Genomic DNA, 19791 nt, shown 5'->3' on the forward strand with positions numbered 1-19791 from the left:
AGCATGCAAGAAAAGCAGAACTTGTCATTTGGTTACAGAACCTAGTTTGCAGGATCTACAGAGTTATACGTTTCTGTAGTTCTTGACCAGGTTGCCACACAGCTGCAGCAGGGAATTTTTGGCCCATGCCTCCATACCGACCTTTTCTTCCAGATCCTTCAAGGTTTCAGGCGGGCTGAAATTTCGCTGGCGCAATACGGAGACTTTTCGGTCCCTCCAAAGATTTTCTATTGGTCTCGGTCTGGAGATGGCTAGGCCACTCCAGGACCTTGAGGATGCTTCTTACGGAGCCACTCCTTAAGTTGCCCCTGGCCTGGTGTTTTCGGGGTCGTTGTCCATGCTGAAGACCAGCCACGACCCCATCTTAATCCTACTTCTGAGGGGAAGGAGGTTTGTTGGTCAACGATCTTCGCGATCATCTTCCTTATCCACCTCCTCAATACGGTGCAGCTTCGTACCTGTCCACCTCTCTGCAAGGAAAAGCCTATCCCCAAAGATGTTGTTTCCAACCCTCCATGCTTCACGGTTGAGAGCTTGGTTGTTCTTTGGGACGTTGTACACTCATTCCTTCTATTCTCCATAACACCGGCTTTGGCCCGCAGTTGTAAGACAAAAAGCCTCATAATTTATGTCTCCATCAGACCACATTGGACCTCAAATCTCCATTCACCTCCTTCCCTGGACTCATCCAGCAATGGTCATTGGCCAAACTTCAGACGAGGCCCTGGACAATTTGCTGGAGCTTGGCAGGGGACTTGCAGTGACGACTGCAGGGATTTTTAATCTATTGACGGAGCTGTATGCTGTCTGTTTACTAATGCGTTTTCATTTGAGGCTGGTCGGTCCACTTCTTCTAGGGTCATTGACAGGTCGACGTCGTAGTTTCTGGGCTGATCCTCACATTCTCATGATCATTGATGCCCCAGCCAGCAGTGAGAATCTTTGGCATGGAGCCCAGACCGAGGGTTGATTTGACCGGTATCCTTGAACTTTCTTCCAATCTTCCTTAATATTCTGTGCACACAGTTTCACATCAAATACTTATGTCATGCAATAAAATGCAAATTAATTACTTAAAAATCATACAATGTGATTTTCTGGATTTTTGTTTTAGATTCCGTCTCTCACAGTTGAAGTGTACCTATGATAAAAATGACAGACCTCTACATGCTTTGTAAGTAGGAAAACCTGCAAAATCGGCAGTGTATCAAATACTTGTTCTCCCCACTGTAGTCTTTCTTCTCTGACCTTCCATGTTTCTCCCTCTCTTGCTCTCGCTCTCCCTCAATGCCCTTTCATGCTCTGGTCCTTTGTCAACCTTGCTGTTCTTGTTTGTATCATCCTAGAGACTTCTACACATTTTACGATGAGGAAGAGGAGCAGCCGTTTAGAAATATTTTTGGAATGATTCCACGGTGTGGAAACACTGAATATGTAAGGCCCCACCACACTAACCTAGAGTGGCTTAGCGTTTCACTGTGCTAAATTGCTTCATACTGAATTGTACTTTATTTCTCCCCAAGTACGAATACAAACGCAGATACACCGCTTTCAACATTTTCATGTACACACTTAGAAAAATATGTGCTATCTAGAACTTAAAAGGGTTCTTTGGCTGTGCTCATAGGAGAACCATTTGAAGAACCCTTTTTGGTTTCTGGTAAAAACCCTTTTGGGTTCCATGTAGAACCCTATCCACAGAGGGTTTTACCTGGAACCAAAAAGGGTTCTCATATGGGGACAGCCGAAGAACACTTTTGGAACCCTTTTTTCTAAGAGTGTACACCGAATAGCAGAGGAAGAAGATCGTTTTAATGTGTCTGGCTGTCTAGTCTGCCTATTTCAGGAAGTAACAAAGAGATAAAAAAAACAACACCAGCGGGCTAGCACTGCTTTATCTTTCCACTTCAGTATGTTACAAGCTCAGTGTTGTGGCCCTGTTGTCGTGTGCTAGAGTAGCTGGTGCTGAATGGCCGCCTGAATGTTGCTGCCCTGCCTGACATGTCTGATCAGACACACTGTTTTGTATTCCTTGCAACCCTCTTGTGCATTCCAGGGAGAGGGAGAGGGAGAGGGAGAGAGAAGAGAGAGAGAAAGAGACACTCTCTTTGTGCTTCTCCTCTATGTGAGGGTGGATCTAAAATGCTGTCATATCACTTTCACTGAGCGGGAGAGACAGGGGGCAGAGGGAATGGGAAGGAACGACAGGGGGTGGTGGATGACTCTTGCATATCCTGAAAATGTTACTTATCATTACCTTCCTGTTTCTATCTCCACCTCCTTCCTCCCCTCCTCTCGCTCTCTCGCTCTCTCTCTCGCTCTCTCTCTCGCTCTTTCTCGCTCTCTCTCCTGTTCTGATTGATTACCGTTGCTGAGGGAGCAGTGTGTTTAATGAGAGTGCTGCCCTAATGACTGTTATTGGCATTTATGCTTGGCCTTAGAGAAGTCCTCGCTGCTGTAAATAGTTTTCTTTAGTAAAGTCATGCCGGGAATTTCAATGAGCTCTAGTCGATACACAGGGCTCCATACCGTAGCAGTACAGGACAGGAAGTCTACTAGGGATCACAGAGGTGTGTATGCTATGATGCTAATGGTCCTTTGTGATTTCAGGTCATTTTGTGTGGTTTCACTTCCTCATTTCTGTCGCTCATTTGGTAGGGCATGGCGCTTGCAACGCCAGGATAGTGTGTTTGATTCCTGGGAACACCTGTACATAAATGTATACAGGTATCACTGAGTCGCTTTACATAAAAGGCGGATGCTAAATGAAATATATTTGGATTATATTATTACAATGCCAAAGTAGTGGCATGGGTGTGTCTGTACTAGTGATCCCATGGGGTCTCCTGTAAATCAGAATGCACTCCTGGTCTAATATCCATTTCTGTGTGTGAGAGCACTCACTGGTGGTCCCATGTGGTTTGGTGTGTGTGTGATAACACAGGAGGTTTATTGTGGTCCCAGGCAGTCCTTTGTGCATCAGGTCAGTGGTGACAGAACGATGAGCACCACTCCAGACATGTATGGCTCCGTGTATCGGTACATGTATCAGCACTCTGCACACACACGATAGCACATACCCACTTGAAATACGAATACACAGACACTCTGCACATGTATGCGCACACTGCATACGCACAGACACAGGCAACACACACAAGCGCGCGCGCGCGCCAAGCCAGTCATGTGTGAGATAATCCCAAAACCACTCACAACAGGCAGACACCGTGTCTGTGGAATAGCAAAAGGGACTGAGAAGGGCCCCCCCCCCCTCTTTCTCACTTCATATCTCTCTTTCTCTCTTTCTCTGTCTTCGTTTCTCACTCAGCTGCTTTCTGCATTGCCTAGAGTCAAATTCTCAAATGATCTTTTCATCAAACTGAATATTTATCTTTCTTTCCTCCATTCCTTCTGCACCCCTCTTCCCGGGCTTTCATCTTTCCCCTGTGAGGTGGAGGGAGACTGTGTCTGGCTTCGGGTTCCTCTGCAAGCAACAGTGTGTTCATCATCTCCCCACGAGACAGACAAAGAGGGGAAGAGACGGAGAGGGAAAAAAGAGGGGGAGTAACAGGCGTATGTAAAGAAAAAATGGGGAGAGTGTGAAAGGAATTGATAGAATGACAGGAAGCCAGTGACAGAGAGAGTAAGAGAGAGATCGAGGGGGATAGTGTGTGAGAGAAAGAAAGAGAGAGCGAGAAAGAGAGAGACAGATGGCTGTAAACCCAGGGGTGTCAGTGTTGCCATACAGACAAAGGTAGCTCCGTAGTGCATTTGCTCTCTCTCTCTCATTCACACACACACACACTTACACACACAGGCATTACAACTGCGTAGGTGTCAGACGGAAGAGGAATGACACTGGCTTGCACACAGAGTAGCCTCATGTTCATATCTTAACGGAATCAGTTGTACCACACACACACACACACACACACACACACTCAATCAATCGCACACACAAACCCTGTGTGCGGCCGTAAACATGGGGCTCGTCATGGGGACCTTTTCCATGCAATCCAACAAGCAGGATCGGACCTATCGGAAAGGTAAGACCTCCGCTGTTTATTCTCAGAGTTGTAAGCTGATCCAGTTCACTGTGGGTGTGAGAGACTTGGTTGTAGGTGTATGTACTCCACTTACGTGAGTGTGTGTGTGGGCTACATTATGCACGTGAGTTTGCCTGCATATGGATGCATATGTCCTGGTATCCATTAGTGTCTGTATCCATTCATGATAGGTTGTTTATGCATATGTCCTTACATGTACATTGTGTGAGTGAATATGCAAATACATATTGGACACCGGAGGAGAGCAAAGTTACAGTGAGGAAAACCAACTTAGTTCTCAAGTGCTAGCACTTGCTTGTGTGCGTATGTACATGCGTGCATGTGTGTGTGCTTGTGTGTGTGTGTGTGTGTGTGTGTACACAGCACTCTGCTAAGGTAAATAGAGGGTCCTGATGTCTATAAAAGGTGATGGTATTCACTAGCCTCCACGTCTCTCCTTCTGTTCATTGAAACAGCACCTGTGTACTGTCTGACACTGTCTGACAAGGACAGGAAACTGTGTTTGTGAGCGCACACGCCTGTCTGTCTGTCTGTCTGTGTGCTTTAGTGCGTGTTTGTCTTTAGGTTATCGGGGTGTCTTTCTAGTCCTCAGAGGGGGCCAGACAAGAAGAATCATTTGAGATGTTGTGTTGAGGAAATCCCTGTAATCTGTCAGCCATTGCCTGTGGTGTGTCTACTGATCTCCAGACTGACTCTGTCACACACTAGTGGACCCAGACCTAAAGAGCATAGAACTCCCAGACGTAGAGCTATAAAATACCAGATCAACAGGAACAAGGTCTACAAGAGCGTTATCCATTACAATAAAGACACTGTCCATGATCTATTCCTCTATTTAATCAACACAGCTGAAACGGTACAGTTGCTACAGAGTTGGACCTGCAGTCCAGAGCTACAAGCTCCTGAGAAACAGAACATGTGATAACAGGCTTACAGAACCTCCGCTTTAGCTTCAGAGTGTGTGTCCCAAAAGGCAGGAGAGATAGAGGTGAACAGAGGTTTGTAATGAGAGGGGGATAGAAAGAGAGAGTAGAGTAAGAGGAGGTGACAGAGAATAGGTAAAAGAGGGAAGAAGAGTGATTAAGATGGAGAGAGTTAAAGAAAGGAAAGAGGTTAACAGAGGTAGTAATGTACCCTACATTACTCATCTCATATGTACAGTGGGGAGAACAAGTATTTGATACACTGCCGATTTTGCAGGTTTTCCTACTTACAAAGCATGTAGAGGTCTGTAATTTTTATCATAGGTACACTTCAACTATGAGAGACGGAATCTAAAACAAAAATCCAGAAAATCACATTGTATGATTTTTAAGTAATTAATTTGCATTTTATTGCATGACAATAATATTTGATACATCAGAAAAGCAGAACTTAATATTTGGTAAGAACTTTGTTTGCAAATTCAGAGATCATCCGTTCCTGTAGTTCTTGACTAGGTTTGGCACAACTGCAGCAGGGGATTTTGCCCATCCTCCTACAGATTTCTCAGATCCTTCAGGTGTCGGGGCTGTCGTGGGCAATAGGACTTTCAGGCAGCCTCCAAAGATTTTCTCATTGGTTTAGGTCTGAAGACTGGCTAGGCCATTCCCAGGACTTGAGATGCGTCTGTAACGGAGCGCCTCGTGGTTGACATGAGCTGTGTGTTTTCGTGTCGTTGTCATCGCTTGGAAGACCAGCCCGACCCATCTTCAAATGCTCTTATGAGGGAAGGAGGTTGTTGGCCAAGATCTTCAGCGATAACATGCCCATCCATCTCCCTCATACGGTTGCGAGTCGTCTGTCCCTTTGGCAGAAAAGCATCCCAAAGAATGATGTTTCCACGTCTCCATGCGTTCACGGTTGGGATGGTGTTCTTGGGGTTGTACTCATACATTCTTCTTCCTCCAAACACGGCGAGTGGAGTTAGACCAAAAGCTCTATTTTTGTCTCATCAGACCACATGACTTCCCATTCTCCTCTGGATCATCCAGATGGCGTCATGTGGAAACTTCAGAACAGGCTAGACATGCACTGGCTTAGCAGGGGGACTTTGCGTGCCGCTGCAGGATTTATCCATGACGGCGTAGTGTGTTACTAATGGTTTTCTTTGAGACTGTGGTCAGCTCTTCAGGTCATTGACCAGGTCTGCGTGTAGTTCTGGCTGATCCCTCACTTCCATGTCATTGATGCCACACGAGGTGAAATCTTGCATGGAGCCCCAGACCGAGGGTGATTGACCGTCATCTTGAACTTCTTCCATTTTCTAATAATTGGCAACAGTGTTTCCTTCTCACCAAGCTGCTTGCTATTTGTCATGTGCCCATCCAGCCTTGTGCAGGTCACCAATTTTATCCTGATGTCCTTCACAGCTCTCTGGTCTTGCGCATTGTGGAGAGGTTGGAATCTGTTTGGATTGAGTGTGGTGGACAGGTGTCTTTTTACAGGTAACGAGTTCAAACAGGTGCAGTTAATACAGGTAATGAGTGGAGAACAGGAGGGCTTTTTAAAGAAAAACTAACAGGTCTGTGAGAGCCGGAATTCTTACTGGTTGGTAGGTGATCAAATACTTATGTAATGCAATAAAATGCAAATTAATTACTTAAAATCATACAATGTGATTTTCTGGATTTTTGTTTTAGATTCCGTCTCTCACAGTTGAAGTGTACCTATGATAAAAATTACAGACCTCTACATGCTTTTGTAAGTAGGAACCTCGCAAAATCGGCAGTGTATCAAATACTTGTTCTCCCCACTGTATATACTGTACTCTATACCATCTACTGCATCTTGCCTATGCCGTTCTGTACCATCACTCATTCATATATCTTTATGTACATATTCTTTCTCCTTTACACTTGTGTGTATAAGGTAGTAGTTGTGGAATTGTTAGGTTAGATTACTTGTTGGTTATTACTCCGCATTTGTCAGAACTAGAAGCACAAGCATTTCGCTACACTCGCATTAACATCTGCTAACCATGTGTATGTGACAAATAAAATTTGATTTGATTTGAGGTGGAGAAAGAGAGGTGGTTGTAGGTGTATGGGTAGATGGGTAGATAAAGAGAGAGAGGCAGAGAAAGAGAGGAGATGAACATGGGTAGATAGATAGAGGTGGAGAAGGGGTGGTTAGCATGGGTAGATAGTGAGGTGGTTAGCATGGGTAGATAGAGAGAGGTGGAGAAAGAGGTGGTTAGCATGGGTAGATAGTGAGGTGGTTAGCATGGGTAGAAAGAGAGAGGTGGTTAGCATGGGTAGATAGAGGTGGAGAAAGAGAGGTGGTTAGCATGGGTAGATGGAGAGAGGTGGAGAAAGATAGGTGTTTAGCATGGGTAGATAGAGAGAGGTGGAGAAAGAGAGGTGGTTAGCATGGGTAGATAGAGGTGGAGAAAGAGAGGTGTTTAGCATGGGTAGATAGAGGTGGAGAAAGAGAGGTGTTTAGCATGGGTAGATAGAGAGAGGTGGAGAACGAGAGATGGTTAGCGTGGGTAGATAGAAAGAGGTGGTTAGCATGGGTAGATAGAGGTGGAGAAAGAGAGGAGGTTAACGTGGGTAGATAGAGAGAGAGGTGGAGAAAGAGAGGAGGTTAACGTGGGTAGATAGAGAGAGAGGTGGAGAAAGAGAGGAGGTTAACGTGGGTAGATAGAGAGGTGGAGAAAGAGAGGTGTCAATCCAATTGAGCATCTGTGGGATGAGACAGAACGAGCTATTCGGAGTAGAGCTCCACTACCAGCCAACTTGACACAACTGTGGGAAGCTTTGGAGTCAACATGGGTCAATACTGTGAAATTGTGAAAATGTAAGAGCTGTTTGAAAAGACTGCCTGAGGTATCAGCCTGTTTTGGTGGGATGGAGTTTTGGCCTGCGATAGACCAATAAGAAAGAGAGTTCCAAACCTCTCTACCAATAACGGCTAGATTTCAGTTTTCCCCTCCCACTCAGACGACTCCCAGACAGTCGTAACAAAATTCTATCTTGAGAAATTGCTCTTTGCCAAGAAGCAATTTCTTTTGTGTGGGGGGATTTTTTGTTGTTGTTGAAAATGATCATGAGATAAAAACAGCTGCATTGAACCTTTAACATAGGTAGGTAGAGAGAGAGAGAGAGAGAGAGGTGGAGAAAGAGGAGATTAGCAAAGGTCTGCTGAGAGATGAAGAGACGTTATTCAGTACAGCAGGAGATCATAGCTCTGCCGTTGCTTCTGTGGAGCCTCAGGGAACGATGATCCTTTATCTTCTGTCACCTCACAACACACTACTTCCAATAAGAATGATTTCCCCAGAGAAGATAATAACAAAAATCCATAACATCAGCTAGGTTTCCATCCAGTTGGTGACAGATTTCCATGCGAATATTCAAAAATACCCGAGTGGGCACACTATATTTCTTGTGAGAAAACCATCAGTAGAGTTGAAAATACGATGGAACCCCATTTAAATTAACTTGTATTTTTTATTCGACACATGGGAATTCAATCACAAAAGGTATTTTTACGTGCGCTCCATCATCACGGACAGCCTTTCATCTGCAAGTCAACTTGATGGAAATACATCTCTGGTGGGAAAATGTGTATATTGTAAGTATAAGGCTTTTAGAATATTCACATGAACATTTTCCCCCAATTGGATGGAAACCTAGCTATAAAGAAAATATTCCACCCGTCCAACCCTCTTACTCTATCAAAAATGTCCTCATCCTCCTTCTCTCTTTCTCTCTCTCACCCAATCTTACTCTGTATTCAATCTCTCTCTCTCTCCGCCCTTCTCTCTGCCTCGCTCTGTCTTTATGAGGTCTGATAGGGACGTCCGTGCTGCGTGCTCCCCTAAAGCTGATCTCAGGCTTTGAACCGTTTGAAGTGTTGGGCTATTCAGGTAGAGTGAATGTGTGTCTATCTAGGGTAGAGTTTGTGCGTGTGCTTGTAGTGGGTGTGTCTTTGGGTTAATATCTCCCTCAGACACAGACTAAAGAGGCTACAGCAGCAGTACTAGAGGAGCAGCACATCTCTCTGCTTCTAGAGCTTAATCAGTTACGCCYRYCYCMCCCCCCCACATCAAAAGACACCCACCAAAAGGAGCAATTAGAACTGCCAAATAGCTTTACTAGACACATGGCTCTATCCAGGGGTGATAATCCATTGCCCACAGCACTGTGCCTGTGTGTGTGTCTTTGTGTGTGTGGGTGAGTGTGTGTGTGTGTATTTGTCTGTGCTTAATTAAGTTTTTCGTATTTAATTAGCTTGATGTGCGATTGTTTGAGTGGTTGCCAAGTTTAAATTCACTCTCTTCCGCGATATTTGCCACGGTTTACGTTTTCAGTTTCCTTTTATATCCAATCCCAGAGGAGTCTGAGTGCCCAGAGTCTGAGATAGAGCCAGGCTTGTTCAATGATGTAAGAAGCACCCTGATTTAAAGCTGGTGTGCTGAAACGTGTTGGGGTTTAATGATAAAGAAACACTTTCTATTCAAATGTCATTATAGATATCACTTGTGGTGTTCCACAAGGTTTGATTTTGGTTCCGGTACGGTTCAGTTTATATATGTTACCCCTTGGGCCGTTATCGGAAAGCACGGCATTGATTTTCACTGCTACGTCGACGATACACAACTTTGCATTTCTGTGTCACCAGAGGATTTTAGCTCCATGGATAAATTATTAGACTGTGTTAGTAATTTATATACTTGGATGGCTCACAACTTCCTCCAGCTAAATCAAGACAAGACGGAAGTAATTATTATTGGAGCCAAAGCACAGAGAGAGAATCTGGCCGCACATTTTAATTCATGGTAAATAAAGATAAAACACCAGGTAAAAAACCTAGGTGGTATCATTTTAGATTCTGAGCTCAATTTCGAATCACACATCAGGAATGTGACCAAAATAGCTTTTTACCACCTGAGTTTCTCTCTCAGGCCGTTTCTCTCTCAGGCTGATACAGAGAGACTCATCCATGCTTTTATTACAGRCAGGCTTGACTACTGTAATGCTCTCATGGCTGGTCTACCCAAGAAAGCCATTGGTCAACTGCAAAACATACAGAATGTTGCAGCACGGGTACTGACCAAGACCAGATGGAGAGCACACAGTACACTGGTTTTAAGGTCTCTGCACTGGCTGCCTGTGAGTTTTAGAATTCATTTTAAGATTCTTTGATTGGTTTTTAAATCAATGCGTGATTGTGCACCCCAATAAATACCAGACATGCTTTTGAGTTATGCACCCAGTAGGTCCCTCTGACACTGGCCTTTTAACTATCCCAAAGCCCAGGACCAAGAGGCATGGAGAGGCAGCCTTTAGTTTTTATGCCCCCTGCCTCTGGATTAGCCTACCAGAGAACCTGAGGGGGGCCGAAGCTGTGGACATGTTTAAAATAATTCTTAAAATACATCTTTTTAGCTTTGCTTTTCCTTAGGGTACTTTTTTAGTCTTTCAATTTGTATTATTCTTCTTCTGTTTTCCATCTTCTTATGTTTGTTTTGTGTTTTTATTTTCATCGTTTTTTTATTTAAGTTTTTTCCCTGTGAAGCGCATTGCGTCGCATTCATGGCTGAAATGTGCTACGTAAATAAAGCTTAATTTGATTCGGTTGTCCCCGGGGGAGAGTGGCTAAACACAGTATCTCTGACATGCCCCGGTGAAGACGACCGGCAGACATTTTAGATTTGAAAAATGACGCTGACTTGCTTTATAATAAGAGATTAGGGACATCTGAATTATTCTAACACCCCTAAATTTCAAGACCGAACTTCTAAGAGCGACGTCCCAGCCCAGTGTTATGTGTGCTATAATATAGGTGTGATGATTGATAGATGGCTTCATTGAAATGACAGAAGTGATACATGACGTAGCTGCACTGTATGGTTCTGACACATACCATAAGACTCATATTAACACTTCATGATTTAAAACATGCCTGTGGTGTTTTTGTCCCCCATTGTGCCGCTATAAGTTTATCTTGTATGTGTTTCTGTATGCTTGAGTGATTATAGCTGTGTGTTTTAGTAGCTGGGGGGGGATATATGACGTTATCTGACGTGTCACTGTAAATGGGTGTGGCCATGACGACTATGTGACTGCCCTGCTTATGTGACTGCCCTAAACAGCAGGAGGTCAATGAGTCATGGTGTAGCTCAAACTGAGTTTTGCCCGTCAACTGAACTGTGTGTGTGTGTGTGTGTGTGTGTGTGTGTGTGTGTGTGTGTGTGTGTGTGTGTGTGTGTGTGTGTGTGTGTGCCGCCTTATCCAATATGTGTGTGTGCAAGCTTGTGTGCTGTCATCTCTAAGTTGTGTGTGTGTGTGTGTGTGGTATCTCTTCATATGTGCCCTTATCCCCAACAGACCCCATAGATTGACTGTCAGAATTGCTTTCCTCCCTGCTCCCACTCCCAACCCCACAAACAAATGAGCGAGCAAATCCGAATGGGAGGAGATGCTGTTCTGAAACCGAGTCCCCAGTCTGTCACAGCACCGGGAGCAGTGAAATCACATCAGCCCCAGTTAGCCGAGAATAAAAAACAAAGCGTGTCAAGAGTATGGTGGCTCCATTTCTCTCTGTCTCCCTCTCTGTCTTTCTCAGGGCGTTGGTGACAGATACATGGGACTGGGATTCTTAATCAACCTGTGTTCAGCTACCTCTGCGTTGCTTGCTCGTCGGGGTTTCAGTCTGCGTATCTGTAAAGCAACTACTGATGTTAAAAAGGGATTTGTAAAATACATTTGATTGATTGACTGAATGAGATTTGAGTCGGGAAGGAAGGTTGATCCTCTCTATGCTGGTAGAGACAAAGCTAGGTCTGAGACTCTGAGAGATACAGCTATCTCTGTCTGAGCAGCAAGACTCATCTTTTGGACTTGTGAGTCAAAGGAACAGATATCGATGTGAAATTGGTATTCTGAAGATAATGTTGATGTCTGAAGGGCTCATGACGTCTGTGCTGGGAGAGATATAAAAAAAAAAAGAGGGTTGGAAAGGAATGCATAACATGAAATTGATATTCTGAAGAGATATGTTCATGACTGAAAGCTTGTGAAGTATATCCTGCTAAATATATACCGTATGTCCTAAATACATTTTTGAAGACGGTGAAGGAAATGAATTGATATTGATGCAGAATAGATTTTCTGAGGATATAATATACGATGTCAACCCAGATGGAGATACATATCTGAGGACTGATATCTACCCAGATGGAGATACATATCTGAGGACTGATATCTACCCAGATGGAGATACATATCTGAGGGCTGATATCATACCCAGGATGGAGATACATATCTGAGGACTGATATCTACCCAGATGGAGATACATATCTGAGGACTGATATCTACCCAGATGGAGATACATATCTGAGGATGATATCTACCCAGACGGATGTATATATCTGAGGACTGATATCTACCCGAAAGGAATGGATATTCATTTGAAATGTTTTTTTGTTTGTGAAGAGATACAGTATGTTTGTCTCAAGGCTCACAAAATCTATCTTGATAAAGGGGAGAGATGCATGTAGATGTGAAATCATTGGTCTTTAGGGGAAATTAGTGTTTCTGGAGTTTGAGGGATGAGTTTGAGTTGCTTTTCAAAGCCTCTGGTTTGACTGACTTCATCTTCATTGAGGTCGGTATGTATGTCCCCTACTGTCGCCATTTCCAGTTTCTCTATCCTCTCTCCTAAATTCACGTGTTTCCATACGTCCTCTGCCGCTCTGTCTTCTTTCTTTCTCATCTCCTGTTCTACCCGATTCTTCTTCCTCGCTCTCACTCTCATTCGCTCTCACTCTCGTTCGCTCTCTCTCTCGTTCGCTCTCTCTCTTGCTCTTTCTGCTTCCTCAGTCTTTTTCTTTCATCTCGACAGGGACCTTAATAAACAGTGTAGCTGTTTCTCAATCTGCCCGCAGGGATTCAACGTGCTTTTCAGAGGCACACACAATAAGACACACACACACACACACACACACACAATACAACACACACACATTACAACACACACACATAGTACAACACACACACACACACATACCCTTTCTGGTTCTTCCTCCACCTTTCAGTAAAATGGTTACTAGCAAGAAAAACTATTATGGGTACCTCAGGGAAATGACTTTCCCTGTCATTGTTGAGTTAGAGAGATGGAGCAGGAGATAACAACTTGCCCAGGAGTGTTAAGTTAGGCTACACCTTGAGGAAGTAGTGTGGAGTGGGAGCTACTGTAGAGTGAGAGACTTCTAGATAAAGGAATATAATGAAAGATAGAGGTGGAGACGGTTTCCTTGGAGGGATGAGGTGAGAGAGAGAGAGAACGGTAGAGAGAAAGAGAGACTGTTGAAAGAGAAGAGCAGAGCCCACTAAAGTATTTGTGTTTTATCGGCATCACAAACCTGGCGCTGTACCTCTGTCTATTTTCTGAGCATGATGAGTGGTAGCTAGCTACAGTGGACATGGGTCATGATACATACAGTAGATGTAGTCGCAGAGGACACATGCTGCCGTACTCCTCAGAGACATGGCTGCACTGTGATCATACATTCGTCTCTGTTCACACCTGGCGACAGAACATACAGTACAGAACGTGTAGAACACACACGTGTGTGACACCGCACAGGATATCACACAATAAATCACACGTTACAGTTTTTTGCAACCCATAGGACCCATTTCTCAATACTTCGGTCACTTTTTCAAAACTCTTCTCACAGTGAGCACAACAGCATTCTATGTGGGCTAAACTGTGGATCCTTTTTCATTGCTTTGGCACAAAATGCATTCAATGGCTACATCTTTCAATTTTCATGAAATATTTTCTCACTCAGACACAACGACCACCAAAACTCTATGTACCTACAGGCCAATTTGCACATGTTTACGTACTCTTTTCAAAACTGTTGAACTTAAGTTCAAAATCTAACATAACACAAAATTGAATAAGACAGCAATTTGCTACATTTCTACAGTAATACCGTACTGAAATATATTCCAAATCTAAAAAATGAAATGCTATCAAAACAATTAGACCAACCACAGCTGATTCCCATTGTAGCTGAACACCTGCCCAGGTGTTAGTCTTTCACTTTCATTACCATCTATACAAAATGGGACATCTTAGGAATAATGCTGTACTGTAATGTAAACATGGACTCAGCCAGAGATAGAGAAGTGGCTGACAGAGGAAGAAGAGTGGCTGAGAGCGGGAGAGGGAGAGGAGTACGTATGCGTGGTGGAAGAAGACTGAGAGGAAGATTATGAGCTGTAGTCTCAGATGAGATTAGGGCTACTATAATTGATCACGTAATAAATCACGGTCTATCAATGAGAGAGGCTGATCCGAGAGTGCAGCCAAATCTGCAACGCTCAACAGTGGCATCTATTGTGAGAAATTTCTGGCAAAACAACAGGTAAGATGTGCATTCTGCAAGGGCATCTGACTGAACTGCACATTACAGAAGTCAATTGAGCAAAGCCTCCAAACCCACTTGTGTGTAATTGTTTTTGTATTTCTGCTTAGGAGCCAACGGTTACCTCCCACAGGAGGGAGAGGGAAGATGTTCACTGCTGTGCAGGAAACTGCAATCGTTGATATGGTCATCAGAAACAATGGCATAGAACTCAGAGATTCGGGACAGAGTGTTGGCAGACAACATTACATATGGAAATATTCACAATGTAAGTATAACAACTATTTCTAGAGTCCTGAAACAACATCAAGTCAGGATGAAGGAGTTGTACACTGTCCCCTTTGAGAGGAACTCTGAACGAGTCAAGCAACTCAGGAACCAATACGTCCAGGTAAGATGACTATAAAATACAGAATTGGTTTTGAACAAAACCAAACAGGGCAGAGACACACAATGGCATGTTTTTAGGTATAATGTAAACTACCGTAATAGCCTAACTCTTATGTTGCCATGTGGATTTATTTTAGAGAGTCATGGAGATTGAAGCCAGGCAAACACCCCACGTATTCATCTTTGTGGATGAGGCTGGTTTCAACTTGGCCAAAACACGGCGGCAAGGAAGGAATGTGATTGGGAAAAGAGCCACAGTGGATGTCCCGGGCCAGAGGGGTGCCAACATCACAATGTGTGCAGCAATATCCTCTGATGGATTGCTGTTACACAAACCGCTAATTGGGCCATACAAATCCGAGCGTCTCGTTTCATTCCTGGATGACCTCTATGGAAGGGTTGTGCCAGGTGAGGAAAGGGTTGCAGTGAGGCGAAATCGGCCAACGTTTGTAATTGTATGGGACAATGTGGCATTTCACCACTCCCGTGCAGTCACAGAGTGGTTTGCAGCCCATCCCAGGATGGTGTCACCTTTCCTCCCACCTTACTCTCCATTCCTCAACCCAATAGAGGAATTATTTTCCTCAAGGAGGTGGAAGGTTTATGACCACCATCCACATGATCAAATGTCCCTCCTGGACGCAATGAATGCTGGATGCCTGGACATATCTGCAGAAGATTGCCAGGGATGGACCAGGCATGCCAATAGACTAGTTCCTAGGTGTATTGCCAAAGATGACATAAGATGTGATGTGGATGAGAACCTGTGGCCAAATGCAGAAGACAGGGTTGACTAGCATTGCTACTGTATCTGTATCGGTAGATGGTGTATATACAAATTCTTGTCTTTTGGAATCACTCAATGCCAAAAAATGACATAAAACATATTGAAGCATATTGCATTATGTCTGATTCATTCCTGTAACATATACTGCCGTGATTTCTAAACAGTAGAGAGGTGTCATTCTGGTTTTGTAAAGACATTTTACAAAAGAAAACATTGTGTAATGCCAACTGTTGTTAGTGTTTTTTTAGGTCATTGTTTTGTGAGTGACAAAGTGTGCTTGTTGGGTGACAACCTTTGCTAGTGTTATGGAAGAATGAGTTGATTTGAGACGTGTATGAAGTGTTTTGGTCGTTTTAGTGCATTTTGGATGTGAAATTAACTGCTGTGCCAAGCTGAAAGTTGGTTAGGAGAACTGTGTGAAGAGTGTGGAAAAAGTGACATACAGTAAGTATTGAGAAATGGGTCCTAGCGATGATAAAAAAACTGTAACATATCATGATCCCCCCACTTCTCTCCACCTCGCTCCCTACCACCTGTCTATTACATCTTTCTCTCTCTACATCCTCTCTCTCCCCTTCTCTTCCTGTTTCTCTTCCCTTTTTTTAAAAAGTCCATCACCTCCTCATCCTCCTCCTTTTCCTCTCCCACCCTTTCCTCACACTCCTTCTCCCCCTCCACCTCCCTTCCTCTCTCTCTCTCCTCCTTTCTGTCTCACTCTGCTCTCTCCTAGTGTGCGTTTTATAGATTCATGTATGTACCTGGGGATGTAATGATGCATGGACTGGGTGATAAGTGAGATGGTTGATGGATTGGAGGGCTGTGTGTGCTTCATGTACAAGCTATGAGGGCTGTGTGTGTGAGGGGTGGGGGAGAAAGAGGCAGGAGAAGATGTGACACACAGGTCTCTGTCCTCTTGAGAATTATTTGTGTGTCTGTGAAGGTGTTTGTGTGACAGTATGATTATGTATGAAATCAATTTCGTTAACGTAAATAATTGGTTTGTGGAGGGGGTGTGTGTGTGTGTGTGTGGTGTAATTATATCTGTGTGTTTGAGTGTCATGTTTATACTTAAGGGGGGTGGAATGGTTTAACAGTAGTGAAATCATGATCTATGATTCAATGAATCAACCTCTTACTGATTCACGGATTTACTGATTAAATGATTCACTGATTAGCTGATTCACTGATTCACTGATTTACGGATTGTTTGCTAGGGGATGGGGGAAAAGTGTGACACCAATCAGGCCCCCGAGGACTGGAATTGCCCAGGCCTGCTCTAGAGTATTTTGGGGGTAGGAGCACAGCAGCAACTACTAATGTGTAACAGGTGAGAGAGAGAAGGAGAGGGAGGGAGAGGAGCTAAGCGCCACCACAGAGATTGAGAGAGTAGAAGACCGGAAGAGGGGGTCGGTTCATGAGCGGCATGAGTGGAGAGAGGGAAGGAGTGGGAGTGCAAACTGTCAGACATGTGACGAAACCTCTTCGGACAGACAGAGCGTAGACAAGGCTGTTACCATGACGACAACATGGGCGCTGTGGTGGGCACGTTAACCATGGGGGAGAGAACCAAGGGGGAGAGGAGGGGAGGCCGTCCAGAGGAGAGACACATGCGCATGTACGTGCACACACGCACACACACAACTTAAAAAAGAGTGTTAGCACTCACATACACACATTTATGAAAACAACACAACCTACACCTAGCAATAACACACGCAACCAATATAAAGTCAAACACACACACACACACACACACTAATAATCAGGTAACTGTGTCACTACACCATGGAAGCATCTGTTGAATGTTTGTGTGAGAGAGAGACTGAGGTAACAGGTGTGTAAAAACTAAAGAGCGAGAGAGAGTTTCATCAGGAAAGAGAGAATGTATAGCTAGTGTTCATGTCTATGTGCATGCCAGGGTGGTGTCTGTGTGTTTGCATGTCAATGTGTTGGAGGTGGAAGGAAGTGACGTGTGTGTGTGTGTCTGAAGAAGAGAGAAGAGTATGTGAGCAGAGTGATAAATACCTTGCATGTGTGTGTGTCGCCCTTCCACTGCTGTGCGCACGCACGCACGCACACACACACACACACACACACATGCACAAGGTATTTATCACTCTGCTCACACACTCTTTTCTTGCCTGTTACCTTGGAAGCACGGTCGTCATGGCAACAAAAGATGTCCGTTTTGGGAGGGACAGGTCAGCGCGGTGTTATAGGACATGTGGGTCCAAAGTTAACCAAGGCCATATAGGGCATGTACTCACAGGTTACGAGAGAGAGATGGAGAGAGAAAGAAATAGAGGGGTGGGGGGGGTTATGGAAAGGGAGAGGGGAGAGAAGGGGGTATTGAGGATCTGTTGCTCTCCATGTTAGCCAGAAGAAAATGTGCTTATTGCTCATTTGCATTCTTTTGCATATTACTTATTGCTAATTTGCATACTTTTTCATATTACTCTGTCATTCTAGGATATTTCCATATGGGCTATTGCCATATTGTAACATAACATTCAACTGAACACAAATATATAAGCACCATGTAAAGTGTTGGTCCCATTTTCATGAGCTGAAATAAAAGATCAAAGTTCCATGTGCAGAAAATGCTTATTTGCAAATTTTGTGCACAAATTTGTTAACATCCCTGTTAGTGAGCATTTCTCCTTTGCCAAGATAACAATGTTTTGGAGAATTTGGCAGTACGTCCAAGCGACCTCACAAACGCAGACCACGTGTAACCACGCCAGCCCAGGACCTTCACATCCGGCTTCTTCACCTGCAGGATCGTATGAGGCCAGCCACCCGGACAGCTGATGAAACTGAAGTATTTCTGCACAAACTGTCAGAAACCGTCTCAGGGAAGCTCATGTGCGTGCTCTTAGTCCTCACCAGGGTCTTGACCTGACTGCAGTTCAGCATCATTACCRACTTCAGTGGGCAAATACTCACCTTCGATGGCCACTGGCAGGCTGGAGAAGTGTTCTCTTCGCGGATGAATCCCGGTTTCAACTGTACCTGGCAGATGGCAGACAGCGTGTATGGAGTCGTGTGGGCGAGCAGTTTGCTGATGTCAACTTTGAGAACAGAGTGCCCCATGGTGGCGGTGGGCTTCAAGTATGGGCCGGCATAAGCTATGAACAACGAACACAATTGCCTTTTATCGATGGCAATTTGAATGTACAGAGAAAACCTGACGAGATCCTGAGGCCCATTGTCGTGCCATTTGTCCGCCTCCATCACCTCATGTTTCACCGATTGAGCATGTTTGGGATGCTCTGGATCGACGTGTACGAAAGCGTGTTCCAGTTCCCGCCAATATCCAGCAACTTCGCACAGCCATTGAAGAGGAGTGGGACAAAATTCCAAAATTGCATGAGGCAAATGGTGATCACACCAGATACTGACTGGCTTTCTGATCCACACCCCTACCTTTTTTGTTAAATGTATCTGTGACCAACAGATTCATATCTGTATTCACAGTCCTGAGAAATCTAAAGAATTTATTTCCATTGACTGATTTCATTATATGAACTGTAAATTGTTGTTTAAAAATAAAATGTTGTTCAGTGTAAATCCCATTGGCTAACATATCATATGTTTTATATTATGAAATACTGACATACTGTATATGAACACGTACATGATTAAATATAGTTTAGTGCATTATATGTCTTGTTCCCAGTTCCCTCCATATACTCTGTGTTCAATACGAGGCCGTGAGAACGTCAGATTACAGTCAGATATCCCTTGTGACATGTTACAGATAATATGTGATATGTATAAGGTGATTATAGTCCTATTCTAGTAATGCATTGTCATGTCATCGCTTTATCATAATAAAGCTGTGCTCTGGAGGTGTGTTATCCTGTTCTGTTTCTATCTCCCTGATGTTCTCTGCTGCTTGTTGTCTCTGTGACAGTGCCTGTGTGTGTCTCTTCTGTGACAGTCAGTCTGACTGAGTCTCAACAGAGGCTTTTTGATGGCTTTTTCCCTCTGGTGAATTGTTCATTCCTTCTCTTCCGCCTCCATCGTTAACTCCCTCACCTGGCCCCCTGAAGCAATGTTGTCTTCATCTTCTCTCTCCCTGCCACTCTCGCTCTCATATTTTCTGTCCCTTTGTGTCTTTTCTGCCATCTCTCTCTCTCTTTGCTTTCCTTTCCTCGTCATCTCTCTCCATATCTCT

General features: G+C 44.1%; 1 protein-coding gene across 4 annotated transcripts in view; it reads left to right on the plus strand.

Annotated features, from left to right (window-relative positions):
• The window catches only part of LOC111965422 (A-type potassium channel modulatory protein KCNIP1-like), a 47993-nt gene that overhangs the window by 10750 nt on the left and 17452 nt on the right, over positions 1 to 19791 (plus strand). The window contains exons 1-2 of one of the 4 annotated variants that reach the window (XM_024147150.2): positions 3289 to 4046; positions 14545 to 14702. The exons of 1 other annotated variant lie outside the window; for it this stretch is intronic. In XM_024147150.2, the coding sequence (XP_024002918.1) occupies positions 14582 to 14702 (121 nt within the window). In that variant the 5' untranslated portion in view covers positions 3289 to 4046; positions 14545 to 14581. Of the gene's footprint in view, positions 1 to 3288; positions 4047 to 14544; positions 14703 to 19791 lie in introns of those variants that run through there. 2 more of the 4 variants (XM_070444123.1, XM_070444124.1) reach the window with 2 other exon arrangements.

Source organism: Salvelinus sp. IW2-2015, linkage group LG6.1 (assembly GCF_002910315.2).
Source record: "Salvelinus sp. IW2-2015 linkage group LG6.1, ASM291031v2, whole genome shotgun sequence".
In the NCBI taxonomy this organism is placed as follows: Eukaryota; Metazoa; Chordata; class Actinopteri; order Salmoniformes; family Salmonidae; genus Salvelinus; species Salvelinus sp. IW2-2015.